General features: G+C 58.2%; 1 protein-coding gene across 10 annotated transcripts in view; it reads right to left on the reverse strand.

Annotated features, from left to right (window-relative positions):
* Positions 1-9,271: 9,271 nt before the first annotated feature.
* The window catches only part of KCNH2 (potassium voltage-gated channel subfamily H member 2), a 33,382-nt gene continuing 19,772 nt past the window's right edge, over positions 9,272-22,881 (reverse strand). For 4 of the 10 annotated variants that reach the window (XM_037990961.2, XM_037990966.2, XM_037990962.2 and 1 more), the window contains exons 4-14: positions 22,433-22,876; positions 21,673-21,884; positions 16,815-17,243; positions 15,856-16,243; positions 15,327-15,526; positions 14,571-14,823; positions 13,245-13,438; positions 12,832-12,931; positions 11,987-12,259; positions 11,691-11,877; positions 9,829-11,423 (exon numbers count right to left, since the gene is read on the reverse strand). In XM_037990961.2, the coding sequence (XP_037846889.2) occupies positions 10,970-11,423; positions 11,691-11,877; positions 11,987-12,259; positions 12,832-12,931; positions 13,245-13,438; positions 14,571-14,823; positions 15,327-15,526; positions 15,856-16,243; positions 16,815-17,243; positions 21,673-21,884; positions 22,433-22,876 (3,134 nt within the window). In that variant the 3' untranslated portion in view covers positions 9,829-10,969. The other 6 variants (XR_012090474.1, XM_007983457.3, XM_037990965.2 and 3 more) reach the window with 6 other exon arrangements.

A 22,881-nucleotide genomic window follows, 5' to 3' on the forward strand; every position in this document is an offset into this window, starting at 1 on the left:
TTTTGTTGTTGTTGTTGTTGTTTTGAGATGGAGTCTCCCTCTGTCACCCAGTCTAGAGTGCAGTGGTGTGATCTCAGCCCACTGCAACCTCCACCTCCCAGGTTCAAGCAATTCTCCTGCTAAGCTTAGCCTCCTGAGTAGCTGGGACTACCAGTGCCCGCCACCATGCCTGGCTAACTTTTGGATTTTTAGTAGAGATGGGGTTTCACCATCTTTGCCAGGTTGGTCTCGAACTCCTGACCTCGGGTGATCTACCCACCTCAGCCTCCCAAAGTGCTAGGATTAAAGGCATGACCTACTGCGCCCGGCCTGAAAGTTCAGTCCTTTGAGAGTCATCCTGGAGCCCACCATCTGGCCATGGGACATAGGTGAGGTCAGAATCTCAGGTAACCAGGTAGCCGCACATAGGTAGCTCTAAGAGGAAACTGCTTCTGAATTGAGTTTACCTAACTCCCAAGCTATAGTTCACACATGGCCCTGGTCTTACATGTGGCAGCTTCCAGCTTCCTTATGAGAAGAAAGGAGTGCAAGAAGTGGCACCATCACAGAGAGGTGAGCCCTCCAAGAAAGCGAGCACCCCCAAATAACGAGCTCTCCTTGACTAACACAGGGTGGAGTGAGGAGCAGGACACTGAGTCTCCTCCCCACAAGTCAGGTGGCACTCCACAGCCAGGAAGGAAAGCAGGAATTCAGAAAACAAGCCGGGGACAGTGATTTGCTTCTGTCATCCCAGCTACTTGGGCAAGGCGGGAGAATCACTTGAGCCCAGGAGTTCGAGGCTGCAGTGAGCTATGATCACGCCACTGCACTCCAGCCTAGATGACAGAGTAATGCCCTGTCTCAAAAAAGAAAAAAAAGAAAAAGAAAGAAAACTGGAGAAGCTGAATAAGGGAAAACACAGGCAGTCACAGCTCTTTCCCCCACCTTTTAGACAGCTGGCCTCCTAGCCACCTCCATGGAAGCCCCATTGGGAACCCCTCTGTGGCTAGGGCTGCAAAAACATGCCTCTGCTCAGACAAGAAGTCAGGCAGTGGGCACATGTTATTATTGAGAAGGGCGTCTTCTCAGCACCATTATCCATATTCAGTATCAGGCCTACTAAAGAGGTGTTCCCAAATCCAGCTCTATTGACAACACATGGTTCTTACAACTAAGAATCATTACCAGGACCAGGCGCGGTGGCCCTTGCCTGTAATCCCAGCACTTTGGAAGGCGGAGGCGGAAGTTTGCTGGAGGTCGAGTTCGAGACCAGCCTGGGCAAGAGAGCAAACCCTGCATCTCTACAAATTTTTGTTTTTCAGTTATCCAGGTGTGGTGGCACACGCCTATGGTCTCAGCTGCTCGGGAAGCTACAGCAGGAGGATCACTTGAGCTCAGGAGGTTGAGGCTGCAGTGAGCCATAGTTGCACCACTGCATTCCAGTCTGGGCAACAGAGGGAGACCTTGTGTCTTAAAAAAAAAAATTAATTTTAAAAAATTGTTACAGGGCCGGGCGTGGTGGCTTACACCTGTAGTCCTAGCACTTTGGGAGGCCAAGGCGGGGGTGGATCACCCGAGGTCGGGAGTTCGTGACTAGCCTGGCCAACATGGTGAAACCCCGCCTCTCTATAAAAATACAAAATTATCTGGGCGTAGTCCCGCATGCCTGTAATCCCAGCTACTCAGGAGGCTGAGGAAGGAGAATCGCTTGGAGGCAGAGGTTGCAATGAGATTGTGCCATTGCACTCCAGTCTGGGTAAAAAGAGCAAAACTCCATCAAAAAAAAAAAAAAGTTACAGGACAGTGGCATTGCATGTCATGCAATGCCACAGAAGGTTGCTGTAGACTGACAAGGGTTCCTGGAGAGGCTTTATGGAGAGGGCTGCAGGGAGCCAGGTCTTAGAGAATGAGGAGGACTTGAATAGGAATAAAAGCAGCTCTGTTGGGCACTTCATAAAAGTGGAGCCATAGTCATTTTCTTTTTTTTCTCTTATGTGGTCCCAGCTAAATTATGAGCTGCTGAAGGGTGCGGTTGCATCCCACGCAGCCTGCAGCAGGACAGGAAGTGAGGGGCCGTGCTGCTCTGGATACTCCTGCCTTGAGCAACTTTGAGCCTCATTCTCCTCCACTGAAAAACAACGAGGTGGACTGTGCTCTCTCAGGACTTTTGGTGACTTTCTGTGACTCTAGGTGGGGCTCAAGGAAAACATGTTAAGTGAAAGCTCTCCTGCCCTGGGTTGGGGTATAAAGTCTCCACAGGGGATCCCGGGCATGGTGAGCACCCAAAGGCCCAGTTTGCTCTGCTAGAGTGAGGCCACCTGGACAGGAGTCTCACCAGCACCGGATACAGCTGCGGGGCTAACCCAAGGCCAAGGGCCAAGGAGACGCCACTCACCAGGGATGCTGAGGAGAGAGGCGTGTCTGTCCTGTTGCCTCAGTTACATCCAACCCACCAAGCACTTCAGCCAAAGGAGCTGCCTCTTCGCTAAAGTCACTTTCAGCTTTTCTGCACTTTTTCCATTTCTGAACCACAAATTTGGCAGTTACCCAGAACATTCAACGTTTACCAGTTGGTGAAAAGTTAGCAGGAAACTTCGAGGAGTTTGTCCTCAGCAAGCAACACTGTGCCCCAACACCTCCTCAGTCATGTCCAGTGTGACTTGAGTCTCTAATAAGCAATGGCACTTGCTGTCCCCTCCAAACACTGATCCTTCACCTGATGCCTGAGGTTACAAGAGGATAGGCTGGGCTAGAGCTGCAGCAACTGCCTGGGCAAGTGGGAAGCTAATTGGCTCAGGAAGGGATATTCCTAAGACCTCGGCTTTGCGAGCCCTGAGCCGAACAGCTCAGCCTATGATCACGCACCACTTCCTGTGCCCCTCGGGACTGCCTTTGAGGGCACCATGACAGGAGCCGCTGAGTCGAGCCGAGCCCAACCCTCAGATCTGCACCATGCTCTGCTCTCCCAGGAGGTTCTGTGCCTCCCGTTCAGCACGGTTCCTTTGCAGCTTCCTCTCCTCCTCGCCAGCTCCCCATCTCTGCAACGTGATGCCTCATTATGATCGCTAATGATTATTATGGAAAAACTGCTTGCTAACCAAAACAGAAGTCATACTGCAGCCACTCCTCCCTTCCAGGGCCATGTTTTAATTCCTCCCTGGGGTTCATCAGATGCATCTGAATAGCATCCCAATGGCTGTGGGAGGACTAGGAAAAAGGTTACCAGTGAGGATGGCACTGACAGGGTGGCCGAGAACTTAGGGCTTGAAGGTCTGGGATCATCTTTTAAGTTGTTTTCTAGCCTGTATCGTGAGGTAACTTCCCCAGTGCTCACAACGGCCCTCCACTTTTTTTTCTTTTTGGAGACAGGGTATTTTGCTCTGTTGCCCAGGCTGGAGTGCAGTGGGGCAATCATGGCTCACTGTAGCCTCAACTTCCTAAGCTCAAGGAATCCTCCTGCCTTCGCCTCCCAAGTAGCTGGGATTACAGGCACATGCCACAATGCCCAGCTAATTTTTAAAATTTTTTTAAGAACCTGTTGCCCAGGCTAGTCTCGAACTCCTGAGCTAAAGCAATCCTCCCAGGCACAGGAACCAGCTGCATGCTTAGGAGCCAGTGCCTGCTGACTCCAATGTCTCAGGTGCCTTAACTCAGAACATAAGCCTCGCCCCTGCCCCTCAGGCATCCCCGGAGGCACGGGGTGGCATAGGCACATGGGCTCAACCCATTTCTCAGTATCTGAAAGAAAAAGCTCCCCCAGGGCCAGAGGATGGAGGACAGCTGAGTCCCTTCACTCATTGCCATGTCGCCTAATCCTCATTCCTCCAAGCTCCTTTCTCCAGCCCGAGAATAAGTCTTCCCTAAGGTCACTTAGAGCCCCACAGAAAGCCAAACTTCCCAGCGGAAGAGTCATAATCCCAGGGCACCCAAGGCAACTTGACATTAAATAAAGCCCCTCTGCTAAGACTACCATGCCACCTGGGCTGCTTAAGACCAGGAGACCACCCTGATTTGACCTTCCTGGTGTCCCTAATCAGCAAGTTCCAACTGATTATCTGGCTGCCATCACCTGGTAGAGCAGAACGGGAAAGCGGAGCTGTCACATATGGTTGTGTTGCTGTGAGAGCCCTCTCCAGACTGTTTCCCTAATGACTGATTTTCTTGCCAGTTAGCATCTAAGTCTTTTGCAGCCAGACCTTATGCTATTGCTAATTTTAAAATAATGGTAAGAGGATCATGCTAAATTCTTCTGCTCTGGTTTCTTAGCAATGTCTCTTGCAGACTTCCAACTCACTTATAAGGTGTGATTATTAATATAAAATAATGAAGCTGATTATTTAAACAAATGCCTCAGAATGCATTTTTTTTTTTTTTTTTTGGAAGACAAAAGTTAACAACCACCAAAAAAAACTTGAATTGTATTTGGATGTTTAGTAATTCAAAGTGATTAAGAAGCACCTTCTTTAAAATACTACTGTAATAAGAAGATCAAGATAAACTGAATTTTGGGGGTGGGAGGGTTGGGTTTTTTTGAGACAGGTTCTGGCTCTGTTGCCCAGTCTAGAGTGCAGCGGTGCGATCTCAGCTCACTGAAACCTCTGCCTCCGCCTCCCAGGCTCCCACTTCAGCCTCCGAGTAGCTGGGACTACAGGTGCGTGCCATCATGCTGGCTAAATTTTGTATGTTTTTGAAGAGACAGGGTTTTGCCATGTTGCCCAGGTTGGTCTCCAACTCCTATCTCAAGCAGCGCACCTGCCTCGGGCCCCCAAAAGTGCTGGGATTACAGGCGTGAGCCACCGCATCCAGCCTTAAATTGAGTTTTTATCGCTTAATACCATGTATATATGCAGCTTTAAGAAAATGATTACTATTTAATCTTTTACTAAATCAATTTTCACACTAACCACTCTTTAATGATATACAATTATCTTAAAATATCTCAAAACAGTCACTTTGGAAGGCCCTGCATTTTCCATTTATTTCGACATCATTGAGCACTTGAGAGAAACTAACACACCACATGTGTCCTTTTATGGTCCTTGTGTTGTCAAGCTGCCAGGACTCCTACAAGGAAATACGTCTTCCTACAGCAGTATAAGCTCTCACTGAAAAGCAAGTTCAACCAGGTTTCAGTTTCCAGAAGACTGTCCACCACCAGGGGAAAAGGTAGATCCCACAGACCTGAATCTGGAACTGCAAAGCCCTCAGTGTAACCTCCCTCAGCCTTGACCATCGAAGGACAAATGAACAGCCACCCAGAAGACGGTGAGCTGGAGCCCTCCACTCAGAGGCCACTTAGAAACTGGAAACTGGGAGCAAACCCCCCTGCAAAAAAAGTATTCCCAACTCCACTTCAGAGGTATCCCAGAGCATGGGAACAGGAGGGGGCCCACAAGCCTCCAGACTGGGGCAGCCACGGACAGGCACCAACATTCATTCTACAAAATGAATGGTCTTGAGGCTGTTGGCCCAAGTCTCTGGTTTGTCCTCCCCACTGCTCCCATCATTCTCTTTCAAATATTTAATATTTACCTTGGTTGTGCTAAAGTGAAAAAAAAAAATACAAGCATCTGTAGCCACATTGCCAGTGAAGGAGTGGGGCTTATGCTCCCTGGGGAGGTGGGCAGGGGAGGCAGCCACAATCCGGAGGCCAAGCCTTTGGGAAGAAAGCAACCTCCGGGGACAGAAGCAAATTTTGGCCCAGCCAACTCTGTCCAGAAGACATCTCCCTTTTCTGTGCAAAATCTCAAACATGGGGTCTTGTGGGCTTCCTAATGGCCACATCAGGTGCTGGGCACTATGCTAGATGCTGGGTGGGAAGAGACGAAAAGTTGACCAGCATTCAGCTCTTCCCTTTTACAGAGGACAGACAAGCAAGCAGGCAGGATGTGGGGAGCCCCTAACACAGGTGCCAGTGAGTGCCGCAACTGGCTGAGAAGCCTGCAGAAGGCCTCAGGATCAGCAACGTCCATGCTAGGACTGGGAAGATAGAAGGGTCTCTCCACACCAAGGATGAAGGAGTCTGCATCACAAGAAGAGGGCAAGATGGACAGATGCAAGAACATGGTTAACAGGACAGAAGCTCGCATGGCTGTGGCACAGGGCACACGGCAGGGAGGGGAGAGGGCAGGTGAGTCTGGAAAGAAAGATGAGAACCTCTGTGCAAAACGGGCACGGAGGGCTTTGTCCTTCAGGCAAGGGGGAGAAGTCCATCTGTCCCTTGAGGACCAGCAGGCGTGTGACTCAGACCACCTGGGCTCACATTCCAGCTCCACTCTGAGGAGCGGGATATGCTTGGGCGAGTCACTCAGTCTCTGGGGCTTTGGTTTCAGGTGGCTGGAATAATGCTTGCCGCAAAGGGCGTGCTCAGGAAATATCCATTGCTGTTATTTGTCAATGAAATGCGAGAGCTGCCACTGCCCGGCTGAGCGGGGATGAGATCTCAGGTAAGGACAGGTGCTGGAGATCAGCTTGCACCTGGACAGGCAGGCTGGGCATCCCTCCGCACCTGGAGCTCTGAGCATGGAGGTGGAGGCAAGAGAGGCGGCGCCGCCCTCCCCCTTCCATTCCTGCTCCCAGCCCCTAACCTGACTCCAGTCTCCAGCTTGGAACCCTGTGTCAGGCTTCCACCAGGTGTTGACAACCGCATAGATCCCTTCCTCTCCTGCCACGGCCCCTCCAGCTCCCATCCCACCCTCTGGCTCTCTTGGTTTGGAAAAACCCTCAGCCCTGGATGACAGACCCTTAACAGCCAGGTGCCCAGCCCTGCAGGAGGGGAGGGACTGCACCACCACAGCTTGCCCTTGTCCTCACCACCAAACTTCCTGTCGCTCTGGGAGCCCAAGTGAGGGGAGGAGCCAGGGAGCAGGGCTGCCTGTGGCTGGACAGTGCAGGCCGGAGGATGGGTAGGGAGAATCTGAAGTCAGACGCACCTGCCACCAACTAGGGATGTGACCTCCAGCCAGTCACCGGACCAGCCAGAAACTGACTGTCCTCATGTGGATGCTAACATGCCCTCCGCTGGAGTAGGGATTCAGGACACAAGGGCAGAGCACCCAGCTGCAGACCGGACCCAGGGACCACCTGGCAAATGCAGCCACTGTGACTGCTCCTCACCCACTCTCCAGCCTTGGCAGGGGAGTCCTGGCAGGGACTTGGCAAGGAGCATCTGGGCAGCCTGGCCCATCCAGACTGAACAACTGACTCTGGGTCACTATGTATTTCTATCAAGAACCAGCATGGACAGGTTGCCCTCTGCTGGGCCCAGACCCCATCCTGAGCGCAGGCACACGCACACTCCCACACACACATTCACTCCTCAGGAGCACCAAAATCCACGCCAGACGCCAGCGCCCAGGCAGGGCCCTCTCCTAGGGGAAGGCAGCTGACCACGGTGCCGGCATGGTGCCACAAACAAACAACCAGTGGCACCTCTGCTACAACGCCAGGAGGAGGGCAAAGGCCCTTTCTTCCTCTCCTCTCTGTGCCCCCCAACACCCAGTCCGGCTGCTGGACACGGAGTAGTGGGCATCAGGCAGACTCCCAGGATGAAGGCACTCTAAGGACAAGGGCAGACCATGACAAGGATGAGACAGCACCAGGGAGCAAGGACTTGGCTCAGCTTACGGTCCAGCATGCGAAGAGCGTTGAGTTTCGTGTGTACCTTCACTGCTCCCCATAAGCCGCTGCCTGGGTCTGTCTCCTGCCCTGGGCTCCAGAGTCCATAAGCAGAGCCACACCCCACTGACACCAAATCTAGGCCACCCCAGCTAGACCCCCACCTGCAGTGACAGTCACATCAACCAACCAGGAAGGCCTGTGTTAAACTTTCAAACCATGAGTAGAAGCAAGCTCACACTCACATGTGCATGTGTGTACATGCGTGGGACAGATCCTGATGCGCATGTGTGTGTACATGTGTGGGACAGATCCTGATGCACATGTGTATGTGTGTACATGCGTGGGACAGATGCTGATGCACAAACCTGTCTTTTCTGCCCGGCATGCCTGTCACCCCTCTTCCCCTCTGACCTGTGTGTGGATCTCTTCCTTCCTGTCTCTCCCAGGCCCTGGAAATGGGGAGATCCCTTCCTTCTCTCCTCCCTGCTCCGGGCACAGGGAACCTTCCAGGCTGCTCAGAGACCAACACCTGCCCCACCCAGGCATGGGCAGTGAGAATGGCACAGTTATCTTTAAAACAGTCAACAAATCCACCTCCAAGGGTCAGAGGTTTTGAGGACTCAGCGAGAAGCTGCTCTGAGGTCTCTGGAGGCCTTTGGCAGCTCCCCGCCTGCAAACCGGCCCGGCTGGGCTCAGCCTGCCCGCCGCCCATTGGCTCTCCACACCAGCCGCGGTCATTGCACCGCATTCCTCCGGGGGCTGCGTGTCCTCACGAGCCCAGCAGCACAAGCACACACACACACACGCGCGCGCGCGCACACACACACACGCACACACATGCACACACACGCGCGCGCACACACAGGCACACACGCACACACACATGCACACACGCACACACACATGCACACACACACATACGCGCACACACACACATACACACACATACACACACACAGGCACAAGCAGGCACTTGCGCACACACCCCTCACTGTCCCCAAGATGTCTGCCTTGCCTTGCTCCCCAGTCATGGGAATGAGTCACCCTGAAGGTTGTACCCTCTTCAGGACGCTCCTCTTGAGATCCAGGATCACAGGGGACCAAGGTGATACAAGTGAGGCCCATCTGCAGCCAGATACCAGGTGAGCTCTGGTCAGGGCTGGGGTCACCCGTGTGGCCAGGGCCCAGTTGTATTGGACAAGATAAGGCTAAGTTGTGGGTGGGGGTGGGGCCAGGACTCAGACCAATTTCAGGTTAGGGTCAACGTGAGCTCAGGAACTGGGTGAGGGAGACAAGTGCGGGGCTGCTTCCACAGTCAGTGTGAAGCCCGCTGTGGGAGCCAGGGTGCCCTGCCCAGCAGAGGCACATGGCCCTCAAGGGCTAGATGCCAGGTCATTGTCCCATCAGGACTGCCTCTAAATGCATGTGGTCTGGGGGTTGTTATCTTGAATCCAGGGCCCTACAGAGACAAGATTCTGTCTCCCTGGAGATGACCTGTGTCAGCCCCCAGGGAGCACCCCCACTGCACACACCCAGACCTAGATGTAGGGGCAGCCCTGTGGGCCTGGGCATGCAGACAGACCCAGATTCCTGTGCCGGCACACCTGTACATGTCCAGACATGAACACAGGATACAGCAAGTAACAGTTACACCCTCCCAGCACCACTGGAGTCTCCTCAGGATAATTATTTATTATTCATAGTCATCAGCATCTTCATTAATTATTCATATGATCCTTAATTATTATCCTTAACAATAAGAGCAGTAAATAGCAGAAAAGTCCTTGAGGTGCCTAAGGCCCAGGGCCGGGTGCCTCCGGGCAGTTAGACCAGCTAATGCCCTCAGGGCAGTGGGGGGACCACAGGCCCCACCTACTGCCGGCCCTGCCCCTGTCCCTCACTGGGGCCCAGGGGACTGCAGGAGAAGATGGTCCCAAGGGCTGGGGGAGGAGCTGTGCTTCGAGTTCCTCTCCCCTTCCACGGTCAGGGCCTCCTGAGCAGGGCCTCCAAGGGGAGCAGCCCAGCAGTGCCTTGATCCCTGGGTGAGCCATGTGTCCACACTGGGCAGCCCCACTAACTGCCCGGGTCCGAGCCGTGTCTGTGCAGGGGCTGGGAGGTGAGGGCCCCCAGCTGGCCCGGCAGGGAGAGGCGTCGCGTGGGGCCATCTTGGGGGAGCTCTGGGGCCCCCGGGGGCAGCTCCTCACACGCCATGAACTGGGAAACCTGCAATACACACAGCATGGGCAGGCAAAGAGGCCATGGAGAAGGAGGAATGGGAGGGAAAGGGGCAAGAGAAGCTGGGGACAGAGGATGGACAGGAGGATAGGAGGGCCGAGAGGAGAGTCAGGTGGGCAGAGAAGCTGGAGGGGACAAGAAGAAGAGCCAAGGTAGTGAGAGCAGGACAAGGGCCACCAAGGGAAGGCACCAAGGTGGGAAGTAGAGAAAGGCACTCTCCGAGAGCAGGAGCCAAACAGAGCTGGGAGCAGGGAAAACCCTAGACCCTTGTCTCTTCCTGAGGATAGGTGGCCGCTGAGCCCAGCCCAACCTGGAATAAGCAGTCTCTGTGTTGGGACAGAAGCTGGGACAGAAAAAGAGACAAGATTCTTTCCTGCAATCCAGAAAGAACTTGGAGACCTAGAAACAGAGGCAGGCTGGCGGCCAGGCATCTGAAGGCCAGGGAGAGGGCTGGGGCAGGCGGGAGGGGTTTGTGGGTGCTGAGCGTCTGCTGGTGAGAGCTCTGCGGGGGCGGCTGCGAAGGGAGACTGGCACATTTGCTGACGTGGGCCCTGGTGTCTGCAAACAGGAGCAGGCAGCATATGGGAGGGGGGAGCGGATGCCAAGGGAAGGGGGGAGGGAGCAGATCCCAGGCCGCCTCTGGCAGCCAGAGGAGTCCCCATGGACGCAGAGGGTGGCACAGACACCGCCATCCTGCAGAGGCCAGGAACATGCAGGTCCACCCAGGAGGGGACAAGGGGCAACCTAGGCCCATCTCTAACGGAAGGGGCAAAGCAGGCCCAGGAAGTCCTCCCCGGAGGCTTGTCCTCTGCACCCTGGGAAATGCCAGGCACCCTCAAGATGACCCTGTGACAGCCAGTGCCAAAGGCAAAGATGGGCAGGACAGTGAGACTAGGGAGTGTCGCTCACAGAAGCGACCCGGGACCCTGTCCCTAGACATTCTGGCATGCAGCCTCCACCTCCAGGCCTCCGGTTCAGTCAGTTCTCCTTGGAGAGCACCCATGGCCGTGACACAGGCGCTACAGTTGCAGCTGGCTCTTCAGGTGATGCTCAGGGGTCTAGCGGTGGAGGCTGTGGACACTAGGGGAATGAAGCTGCGGACCACTGAGCCTACAGGTTCCCTGCACCCAGCTGTCTAGGGGCTTTGGACGGGGGACTCTCCTGCCCTACTCTGAGCCTGCAGCTCCCGAGGCAGCCTTCCTCCAGGAGAACAGGGATGGGAGGAGGGCAGGCCAAGGTTCAGGGAGGCTGGGCCACAGAGCCCAGTAGAAAGGCAGCAAAGCAGGTTTGGGCTGGAATCAGGAACAAGTGGGTAGGTTTGGGCTGGAATCAGGAACAAGTGGGTAGGTTTGGGCTGGAATCGGGGAACAAGTGGGTAGGGGCACATCAACGAAGCAGGGCTGCAGCTTACCTGAGAAAGCGAGTCCAAGGTGAGGGTGGGGAGGGGGCTGACGGGCAGCAGTGGGGATGTGGAAGTGGGGCCAGGCCCCGGGGTGGTCACAGCACTGTAGGCGGGCGGGACCAGCGTCATCTGCCTCTGTAGCAGCTGCAGGACAGTGGCCATGTCTGCACTAAGCCGGGTCTCCAGCCTGGGGCAGGAAGCAGGGGATGCTCAGGGAAGTGGGGACACCAGTGACAGCCTCTGCCGGGAGTGGGGAAGGGGAGAGGGGAGGGGCAGCTGGTCAACCCAGGCCCTCTGCGCTAGAGGTGTGGCAGCCCCCAGCTCGGCTGGGAATGGAAGAAGGGGATCCAGCTGCTGCACACACACACAGGCCCTCTCCCTCTACCAGACAACACCGCCAGGACCCGGACCAGACTCCAGAGCATGTCCCCACACCCCACCTGCACTCCCTCACCTGTTGAGCTGGCGCTGGAGGGCATCCAGCCTGCTCTCCACGTCACCCCGGGGCCGCCGACCCGGGCTGGAGAGGGGGATGTTGAGGAGGCTGGGGGTGGGGGCGGGGCATCGAGGGAGCTCCTGGTACTGGCGGCCCCGACTGTCCCCCCAGAAGCTGAAAATGTTGGACACTCCCGAGAAAGCGCCTGCAGCCGGAAAGCAGAGCCGGGTGAGCGGGGTAGACGCCCCGCCGCTGCCCCACCCGGTCCTCCCTCGCCCACCACCCAAGTCCTCCCTTGCCAGTGCCTGGAGTACCTGACAGGGGGTTGCAAGTGTCGCTGCTCTTCTCGCAGTCGTCCATCAGGGGCTCCCCACCCGGCGGCTCTCCGGGGGGCCTGGGGCTGGAGAAGGGCACCAGGCGGAGGGGGCTGGAGCTGCGGCCTGGGCCCTCATCCTCACTGCTCTCAGGGCTGGAGGGGCCACTGGACGGGCTCTCCCCCCACGGCCCCCCCGGCCGGCCCCGGCTACTCGGCCCTGCCCCCGCCCGGCCCGGCCCCAAGGCCGACACCTCCCCTGGCTGCTCCGTGTCTGTGGGAAACAGAGAATGGGCCTCAGAGAGGGGAGGGGAGTGGAGAGGAGGGGGCAAGGGTGGAGGAGGGAACAGGAGCCTGGGAGAGGACTGGGCAGGACGCCCTGGTTTCTCCCCAGTTGCTTCTTCTGCTATCTTGCACCCACTGTCAAGCCGACCAAGAACTCCCAGGACCCCCTGACTGCCCGAGCACTGGCAATGGTGCTTTGGGAATTGAGGGATCTCTGGGACTGCGGGGCCTCAGCCCCATTGTTGACTCTCTGGCCCTCCTTTGTCCTATGTTCTTTCCTCCTCATCGATTCAGGGCAGCGCTCAGAGACCACAGCCCTGTGAGGTCCAAAAACCCTAGGCTTGCCCTGGAGGGTGGAAGAGGGCTTCCTGGAGGAGGTGACAGCTGCAGGAGCCCTGAAAGATGGGCAGCATCTGGACAGCTGGGGTGTGGAGTGGGCACACTGCAGTAAGGGATGGGAAGGTCTGAGGCCTGGGTAAAGCAGACACGGCCCGCCCCGCCTTCCAGCTCCCAGCCTCACCTTGGCCCCACCCTCCCCTTTCCTCCCCTCCCCCGCCTCACCCTTGTCCGTGCGCCTGCGGAAGGACAGCTTGCGCTTGCGTTGCCGACTGAAGCCACCCTCTAACTCCGCGCTGCCGGGGGAGCCCGGGATCATGTTGGTCTGGAACCAAAATCAGTATCAGGGCCCTTTCGGTGCTCTCCTGCCCCATCAGGGTCAGGCCCCAAGCTCCCTCCTTAACACAGAAAAAGTAGGGCTGGGTGCTCCAGCTCTGGGGAAACCCTTCCCTGCCCCCAGTGTGACCTCTGCCCCAGGCAAGGACTGAGTTTGGGACTTTAATAGCCTGCTCCATGATACCATTTGACAAACGGGGAAACTGAGACAGAGAAGCATCACATTCAATGTCACACAGCAAAGGGGCAGCCACACAGCTGGAAGCAGGAGGATGGGGTCCAGCTCAGGGCAGCCAACTCACATCTCGCAGGTTGAAAGTGATCTCCAGGCTGGACCAGAAGTGGTCAGAGAACTCAGGGTACATGTCCAGCACCTCCAGCAGGTCGTCCCGATGGATCTTGTGTAGGTCACAGTAGGTGAGGGCCCGCACGTCCCCGTTCGACTTGCCAGGCCTCGCATACAGGTTCAGAGGCTCCCCAAAGATGTCATTCTTCCCTGGAAGCCATAGAGAGGACAGGGAGCTCAGCCCTGGGGGGCGGCATCCAGGCAGCAGGCACCTTCTCCCGGCATCCCCACCCTGGGCAAAGCATGTCCCCTCAACTGGGTCACCTGCCAGCTGGCCCCCAACCCACACAACCAGGGAAGCAATTTGCCAGTGCAGCCTCCCTCAGCTCCCAGCAGGCAGGACAGTGCCAGAGGGGCCGGCAGAAGGGGCCAGGAGCCCAGGGTCTCCCAGCAAATGAGACCCAGCCAGCAGGACTACCACAAACCCCATGTCCCAAACACCCTCTTAGCCAACCACTGCACTCTTGTAAGCAATGTTCTTCAAACCAAAGATCAGAACACAGCGGGAAATCAAAACCAGCATTTTTTTTTTTTTTTTTTTTTTTTTTTACTGAAAGAACATACAGTAGTATAGCTTAGCACAGCACAGAACAGAAATGCTAGAATGTACCACATGTAATAAGGCCCAGTGTTATGTCGTGAAACTTTGATTTTAGTTGTGTGGGAGTGTGTATTTGTGTTTGTACAGAGCTGAGAAAGAAAATCTAAAATGTGCTACCATAAACCATGGTCGAAAGAGTTTGCTCTATCTGCCCTGAGGCACGCAGGGCCAAGGGAAGGACAGGCAGAGGGGAGGAAGTCCTCAGTGTCCAGACACACCAACAACCCACCCACTGTGCACAGGCGGGCTAGAAAGGAAGTGGGGAGAGGGGGCAGGACTCCCTTTGCTTTGGATATGTCATGGGGCCGGGCATGAGGCTGCAGGGAACCACATGGCCCTTAGTGAAACCAAATGCCCAGCTTCCAGGCTAGCATTTCTTCCTCTACTGCCCAGGCTGGAGGATCTAGATTTGATCCTACTTTAAGGAAGCAAAAAGTGTCTGTTTGTGGTGGATCCTGAAGGAAATAATGTGGGAACCCCAGAGTTCAGCAGCCCCACCCCACGTGGGGCTGCTCTTCATGGTCCCACTTGGAGGGCCTGAGTTCAGATGAATTAAAGGAGCCCAGTGACCCTGCAGGCAGCTCCAGGTCCACAGCCCCAGTGACTGCATATTCAGAGGGCTCACGCCTCTCGAGGCTGCAGAGGGCATTTCCAGTCCAGTGCCCGCCCCCCACCCCATACCCAGGATGGCCACGACGACGTCGCCCCGCAGGATCTCGATGGAGCCCCGGGAGATGAAGTACAGGGCGGTGAGCAGGTCGCCAGCATGCACCAGTGTGTCCCCTGGCGGTGCATGTGTGGTCTTGAACTTCATGGCCAGGGCCCGAAGGCAGCCCTTGGTGGCCCCTCGGAAGGGTTTGCAGTGCTGCAGCAGTGAGCGGTTCAGGTGCAGGCAGATGTCCGCCTGCAGGCACTCAGGGAAGCCCTTCAGCACCTGTGGGCGGGGTGGGGGCAGCTCAGCACACCCTCCCTTGGGACCCCCCAACCCACACTCCACTCCACCATCCCACCCCTCTATGTCAGGGAAATCTCATTCTCCAGGCCTGGGAGATCTCAGAAGCATCAGGCGGCCCAGTGTCTTGGGAAGGACCTGAGACCCCACTCCAGCTTCACCACCCCTGGCTGAGCACCCTTGGGCTCTAGACTCTTCCATGTTCTTATTTGTAAGGCATAGAGACCATTCCCACCCTGGGCTGTCGTAAGGATTTAACCCCATCGCCTGTGATACATAGCTCCTACCCCAAAAGGGGAGCTCTCCAGAAAAGGGGTTCCAAGGGCTTCCGTTTCCTCACGGACAAAAAGGGGCAGCATGCCTCCAGGATCCTTCTTACTACTGACTGTGACCGCCTGAGACTTGCTTGATGTGCCAAGAGGCTCCCCTCTGCCACCCTACTCTTCCCAGCCTGCCACCCACTGGCCACGCTCTGGTGGCCTCACCGCGTTCATGTCGATGCCGTTGGTGTAGGACCAGGCGTGCTGGAAGTACTCCTCGAGGCGCTGGCGCAGGGGGTTGGGGATCTGGTGGAAGCGGATGAACTCCCGCACCCGCAGCATCTGTGTGTGGTAGCGGGCTGTGCCCGAGTACAGCCGCTGGATGATGGCCGACACGTTGCCGAAGATGCTAGCGTACATGAGGGCTGGGGGCGTGGGCACGTGGGGCTGTCAGCCTCTGCGGGAACTCCACCCACCCACAGGGACCCTGCTCAGGCCCTGCACCAGGTCAGTGTCTCAGTCTCAGCATCGACGTGCCCACGAGATGCCCTTGTACATCTGCGTTCAGTAGTCACCCCACCCTTCAGTAGTCCCCGCCCTGGTGACCCAGCCCCCAAACCATGTCACGATGGTGGCCCCTGGAGTCTCTAAGTCCCAGGGTCCTCACTCTGGCCCGGCTAGCAGCCTCAGTTTCCTCCATCTTGGGTTCCTCCACCTTGGGCTCTCCCCGCCACCCGCCCCTAGGCACACTCACAGCCAATCAGCATGACGCAGATGGAGAAGATCTTCTCTGAGTTGGTGTTGGGAGAGACGTTGCCAAAGCCCACGCTGGTGAGGCTGCTGAAGGTGAAGTAGAGCGCGGTCACATACTTGTCCTTGATGGAGGGGCCGCCCAGGCCGCTGCTGTTGTAGGGCTTGCCTATCTGGTCGCCCAGGTTGTGCAGCCAGCCAATGCGGGAGTCCATGTGCGGCTGCTCCATGTTGCCGATAGCGTACCAGATGCAGGCCAGCCAGTGCGCAATGAGCGCGAAGGTGCACATGAGCAAGAACAGCACAGCCGCGCCGTACTCTGAGTAGCGGTCCAGCTTCCGCGCCACGCGCACCAGCCGCAGCAACCGCGCAGTCTTCAGCAGTCCGATCAGCTGGGGGACAGGGAAGGGGCACATTCCGTTGACGGGGCAAGGGAGGAGGGGAGGTGCTGTGGCCCTCAGAGCAGGCATCAGAGGTCAGATCCCCAAAGACATCCTAGGCCCTCCTCCTAAGAGTTGAAGCCCACGCTGGACCCAGCACACCTGTCTCATTAATCTTAGTGCTAGCTTTGGGACCGAGGCAGACCCCATAGTGCGGATGAGGAAACAGGGGCACTGAAAGGTGCAGTGATCACTCTAGGGTGCCTGCCCACTCCCACCAGCTTCTAGGGCACTTTGGTGTAGCTACAAAATAATGGCCCCTTGGGGTGGATGAATTAGAAAAAAGGTGTCTTGTGTGGCCCTCTGCAACCTTCGAGGAGCTTGTATGGAGAGGAGGAGCATAGATTTGCTGGGGTACCCACCATGCCTCTGCAGCTGCCTTGCCACCATGTCTCTCTCCCACTGTCTTTCTCTCTCTCTCTCTCTTTCTCTGTCCTCCTCGCCACCCCGTCCACCCCACTACCTCCCACCACCTTCCTGGCCTCTCCTCTCCCCACACCACCTGCCTCCTTGCTAACCCCACCTCCTCAGAGCCAGAGCCGAAGATGAGCAGGTCGAAGGGGATGGCGGCCACCATGTCGATGAGGAACCAGCCCTTGAAGTAGTGGACGGCAATGCGGCCGGGGTGGCTGACTACCTCCTCATTGGCATTGACGTAGGTGGTGCGGAAGTTGATGAGAATGTCCACGATGAACATGATGTCCACAATGAGGTCCACCACGGCCAGCGGCTGGCAGGCATAGCCACACTCGGTAGCAGGTGGGCCTTCCTCCGTCTCCTTCAGCAGGAAGGCAGCCGAGTAGGGTGTGAAGACGGCCGTGTAGATGACCAGCAGCAGGATGAGCCAGTCCCACACCGCCTTGAAGGGGCTGTAGTGCAGGATGGTCCAGCGGTGGATGCGCGGTGCCTGCAGCTTGTACTCAGGCAGCACGTCGGCGCCCAGGGACAGGACCTGCACGCGGGGAAGGCGGAAGCATGGGTGAGGCAGGCCACGGGACCTCGGGGGCAGGAGCAATGACATCTCTGCCAGGGCCAAGCAGAGTGAGCAGAAGGCCAAAAAAGTTTCCATCAGAATGCCCACCCCTCAGCCAAGTGACCACAGCAAATAGCCACCCCCAGGTTTGGGCATCATGGTTCCCAAAATGACACACAGCACAGGACTAGCTCCAAACAGTTCCAACAGTTCCCGGCAGACGTTGATTCAGGACACTCAGCAGGAACACCCAGTGCTGCTCCCCACCGACAATGCAGATGCAGACCTGCCGCTGTGACTGTCCTGAGACACTGGCCCACACCCCCAGCCACACACGCCATAGTCTCACACCAGAAAGGGTTCCAAGGACAACAGCTCCCAGCCTGGGCAGTGGCCCCAGGAGCCACAGTCCCAATCCACTGACTGGTAGTCACTGCAGTTCCTACCAGCCCGTCTTCATGCCACAGGCCCGAGGACACCAGGCAACCAGTCTTGGGTCCCTTAGCCTTCCAGGATGAGGAAAGACCAAGACACTCGCACCCTTCACTCGTATACCTCGCTCCCTCAGACCCCTCTCCACACAGGTCAGGGACAGCCCACAGTCCTCATCCTCCCACCCTCTTACAAAGGGACAAAGAAGACCTAGCCCAGCTAGGAGGAGATGGCACCCAACTTATACAGAGGGACGTGCACACAGGGACTGCTCAGCAGTGACACACACAGCCCCTGTACCAGCTCACACTCACACTCTGCCTCCTCCACACTCACACTCATCAGACAGAGGCAGGCTGGCCATTCAGACCCGGTGACAGCACGCACATCCCTCTTGCTCCCAAGGCAAACTAAGAAGAGCTCTGGCCAGCTACTCCACAATCCCAGAAGCTTCTGGCTCTCCCTAGAATCCTCTCTCAGACATGCAGCTCAACCCAAAAGCCCCCTCCCCAAGCTCTCCCTGCCATCCCTGGGCAGCCAGCTGAACCCAAGGCCTTGCCCAGCCCCCATGAATTCCAGAGGTGCTGGCCCTGCTCCCAGAAGCACCAACTCCCAGACCCCCAAAGCCTCAGGCTTTTGGGTTAGGGAGGCCATAGTGGATGAGTCCCAAAGACTCCTTCATACTCAAGCTGGGCTTGCCCAAGACACCTTCACACATGGTGCTGCTTGGAGAACATCTCCTTAGAGAAAATAACTAGAAGTTAAGACGGGTCGTAGTTAAAGATCTGACCACCCTGGGGTGGACACAGGGCCTCCAGAGGTACCAGATGGGCTAGGCAGGGAGGGAACACATGGACAGGCTCCCAGGCTCCATTTCTGCTCTACCTGCTGAGTACCCAGCTCCTTAAGGCAGACAGCAGTTGCCCACGGGTGGGCGGCCCTTCAGTGATCAAGTGGGGACTGGAAAAAAAAAACAACTGGCCAGGCCCCTGCTGACAAGGGGGCAGAAGAAGGTAGCTGTCCCTGGATAGGACTCTTCTCTGTGCCTGAGAGGTCAAGCCTCTGGTCGGAGGTATCAGGACCACCCCTAACAGCAGTGACCCTACCCTACCCCTGAGTCTGCACACAGCATGAGCAACATTGCCCCAGGGCACAAGCTCACACGTGCACGGGGCACACCTCGTCCTGACAGGGGCCAGTCCCTGCTCTTCAGCCACCAGCTCACCTATGGCCTTGGGCCAGGTCTGTCCCCCCAGCCTGTTGTCCTATAGAATACTGAAGCTGGCTTGCTTAAGCCAAACCCTGGCTCCTCAGCTGTGGTGGGAAGACCTACCTGTACCTGTGCCCCAGCTGGAAAGAGCATATGAGCCAAGGCAGAATGCTCAGGTGTGGGGCGGTGGGGGCAGGGATGGGATTCCCAGACTCAGCCCTGAGCCACCTCCCATTCCTCCTCCACTGTTGGCCCAAGCCCACCCCAGGTTCTGACAAGAGAGCTGCTGGATGGCTCCCAGGAGGTAACAGAGTAGGGCATGGCCCAGCCACCACACCTCGGCGTCCATGAAGAGATGAGCCAGGTGCCTCAGCCCAGCACACCCTCACCACCCACACAGTGGCTTCCGCATATTCCAGCCTCCTCGACCCCCCAAAACAGCACAAGCCTCCCTTGCCCACCGGGTCCAACCCCAGCACATAGAGCAAGGGAGCCCCAGTGCCCCCATGCCAGGCCCAGCTGCTGCCTGCCGGCTTCTCACGGTTCTGCCCGTGGGCTCCTTTTCCCCACTCTGCCTCCCCACCATCTCTCTGGGCATCCGTCTCATTCCTGTCATCTCCCCACTTTGCATTTTGAGCTCTAGGACTGTGGGCCATGGCAGCCACAGGGGAGGGGAAGTCCCGGCAAGGGAAACTATGTAAGCCCAGCCTGGGAGGGAATGAGAGCAGGAGCCAAGCGCGGGTGAGCAGGGCCAGGCCCCATGGCTCCCAAAGCCTCCTGCTTCCCAGCAGCCCTCTCCCCAGCCTGGAGCCAGAGCCCTCGGGCCAGCCACCTGCCTCAGTGCCCCAGCCCCAGAAAGAAGAGGAAGGACCGGGTGTCACCTACCTCCTGGGCTACGAGGCTGGAGATGCGCACTGCCCGCCTCACCCGGCCTTTCTGGGCCCTGGGCCGCAGAGCCCCTGTCCTGCTCGCCTTCCCAGCTGGGGCCGCCATGGACGACTTGGCACCCTGCAGCCTGCCTGCCCTGGGGCCTGAGGGCCCGGCCAGTGCCTCACCTGCACCCCAGCAGCAGTCCCAGCCCAGGCTGCACCCCCGAGGCTGGCCGACTGGCAGCCAGGGCAGCCTCTGGCATGAAGCCAGGGTGGTTGGGGCTGGGCCCCGGGGCTGGGGTCACCCTGGCAGTAAGCATGGACAGCAGCCTGCCTGGCTCGAACTGCCCATGGCCCCGTGGTGTGGGCCCTGCTGCCAGGGTGCCGCGCTCTGCCTGCCCGCCAGCCCAGCAGCGGCCGCACTCGGAACCTCGGCTCCTCCAGCCGGCCCCTCCTCCTCCCCACCCCCACCCCGCCACACTGGGCTCCCCCGCCCCGCCGGTGCCCGGCCAGCGGCCCCCTCCCCCGCAGCCCGCCCGGGCTCCTGCAGCGGCGCTCCCGCAGCCTGAGCCCCTCCCCCTCCGCCAGCAGCCGGGCCTGTCACCGCAGATTAATGGTCTCCCTGACACCCCCGCCCAGCCGGTCCAGTGCTGAGCCAGCCAGAGTCAGACAGAGACACCCAGAGATGGAGAGACTGCTGGTGACTGGCAGGAACACACACGCCTGCCGACACATACAGGCGCACATGCACAGACCCACCGCAACTCACGGGCACATGCAGCAGGCACAGGAGCAGGGCAGATGCGAGGGGCTCAGGTGGGAACCAAGAGAGAGGCAAGGGAGGAGGGAGAGAGGGGTAGGCGGCCAGATAAGGGCCTGGGGCAAGGGGGAATGTTCTGGAGTCAAGGCCAATGGGCTGGAGACCTGGCGGGGACCCAGAGAGCCAGGCGATGGGAGCAGGGCCAGGAGGCTGCCAAGGTAGCAGGGCAGCTCCCTCACATGGGTCAACCCAGGCAGCTGCTGTGGAAGCGGCAGAAGGGGACAGCTTGGGACAGGAGTCCCCCACATGATCCCAGGCAGGTATCCACACTCCTAACCCACCCACCCCTGGCCCCTAAAGGCTAAGGTGTGGGGTGGATGAGGCCATGGAGAGGTCGCCAAGTCCTCTTGCTGCCAGGAGGACCCCAAACCCAGGAGGGGACAGAACACCAGGCTGGCTACTGCCCCCAAGGCTGAGGGGTCTTCTCTGGTCCAGGATTCAGGGACCTGACCCTTCTGTATCTTTGTACCACCACCATCCAATCCCCTCCCCATGAGAAGAAAACTGGCTTCTCCTATGCTTTGGGGACAGAGTTGGGCCCTTCGAGGCCATCCTGGCCATCCCCACAGGACTAGGGCCCACCCTCTGCCTGGTGCATCACCTTGGCATAGAAGAGTCAAGACCCTCCTATCCTTGACCTCTGTGATCCCTTCTCATTTGAAGCCTCCCAGTTGGCATGGCCCCTAGTACTCCCTTCACACACCCTGCAGCCAGACGTTTCATGTCCCTCAGGCCGCCTTCCCCCTTTGCTACTGGCCCTCTCACGCCCCCAGCCTCAACTGCCCCGTCCTCACCCTGTGCCCTGAAGGCACGGACCCCATCCACCAATCCTCCCCATCTGCTGTCCCCAGCCCTTCCCCAGGCCCCTCCAGTCCCCTCTCCAGAACTTCTTGGACTGTCCCCTCTCCCACAACCCCAGCTCTGGAATAGATCGCCAACCCCAGCCCTCAGGTCTGCCTCCCTCCAAGAGGCCTTCACTGGCTAGCTCCCTCCACCCGGCTCTGGACCACAGCCCACTCCCACCCCTTCTCCAAGCTCCTCCAAGGTGAGAGGAGAGCCCAGTCGCTGGGCACCTACCTGGGTGACCTTCTCGGTGACATTGTGGGTTCGCTCCTTTATCTTGGGTGCTATGATCTCACGGTCACTCGTGGGAGAAGCCAAGAAGGGGTCACCCTTGAGGTCCACAAAGTTGAGGGTGATTTGGGGAATCTTGCTGATGGTGCGGTAGCGCACGAGGTCGGAGTCTGAGGTGGAGTTGAGCAAGCCACTGCGCAGGGGGTGCATGGCCCCTAGGTGGAGAGGCAACATGGTCAGGCCAGCAGGCCGAAGGCCCCAGGCCAGGCAAGCCACCCACAGACCAAGAGTGGAGACCAGGTCCTGCACAGTCAGGAGTCCCTGGGAGTCCAGGGGAGTCACAAGAAACAACGGAGGTCAGACTCCCCGCAGCACTCTAAAGAAGCAGCCAGGAGACAGCCCTGTGACCAGGAAGAGGAAGAGGAAACGGTCTGCCCCAGGACACTGGCAGGCAGGGGGCCAGGTGGTGTTCGGAGGCCGGGCGCGTCTCCTGCCCAGGGCATCCCTGCTCCAGGCCGTCCCGGGACAGCCAGCTCCAAGGGGCCCACCAGGGCTCTGGGAGTGGAAGAATGTAATGGGATGAATGGACATTTAATAGCGCAACAGGCCACTTAATGGAATTAAATAAGTGCTTAATGGGATTTCCATCTCCCAGGCACCCAGGACGTAGTGGAAAGGTCGGAAGCTGAGGGCCGAGAATGCAGCAAGCCTGGCAGCCGAGAAAGCGTGGACTGGGGCGGAACGGGTCCCGTGGCGCCCTCACCGGTGCTGGCGTGGCGCGGTGGCGGGGGCAGCGCCCCGGCGCGCATGGCCTCGATGTCGTCGGCCGACGAGGCGCGGCGCACGCTGGCGCAGCTCTCTCGGGAGCGCGTCCGGGCCAGGCTGCAGCTGGAGCCTGAGGCGTCGGGGTTGAGGCTGTGCGCGCGGGGCGATGGGAGAGGGCCGGGCGCGCTGTGGGGCGGAGAGCCGGGACCCACCAGCGCGCGCCGCTCCTCCGCGGGCCCAAGCCCTGCCACGTGGTTGTCCATGGCCGTCACTTCGTCCAGGGCCAGGGACTCGCTGCTGGGTGCCGCGGGCGTCAGGTCTACGTCCACCACCACAGCCCCGGGGGCGCCCCCGCCGCCTGCGCCGCCCGACCGCACCGACGACTCCCGGGCCGTCAGCGCCAGCAGCGCAGGCAGCTTCAGGCGGAAGGTCTTGGCGCGGCCTGCG

Source organism: Chlorocebus sabaeus, chromosome 21 (genome assembly GCF_047675955.1).
Source record: "Chlorocebus sabaeus isolate Y175 chromosome 21, mChlSab1.0.hap1, whole genome shotgun sequence".
Taxonomy (NCBI): Eukaryota; Metazoa; Chordata; class Mammalia; order Primates; family Cercopithecidae; genus Chlorocebus; species Chlorocebus sabaeus.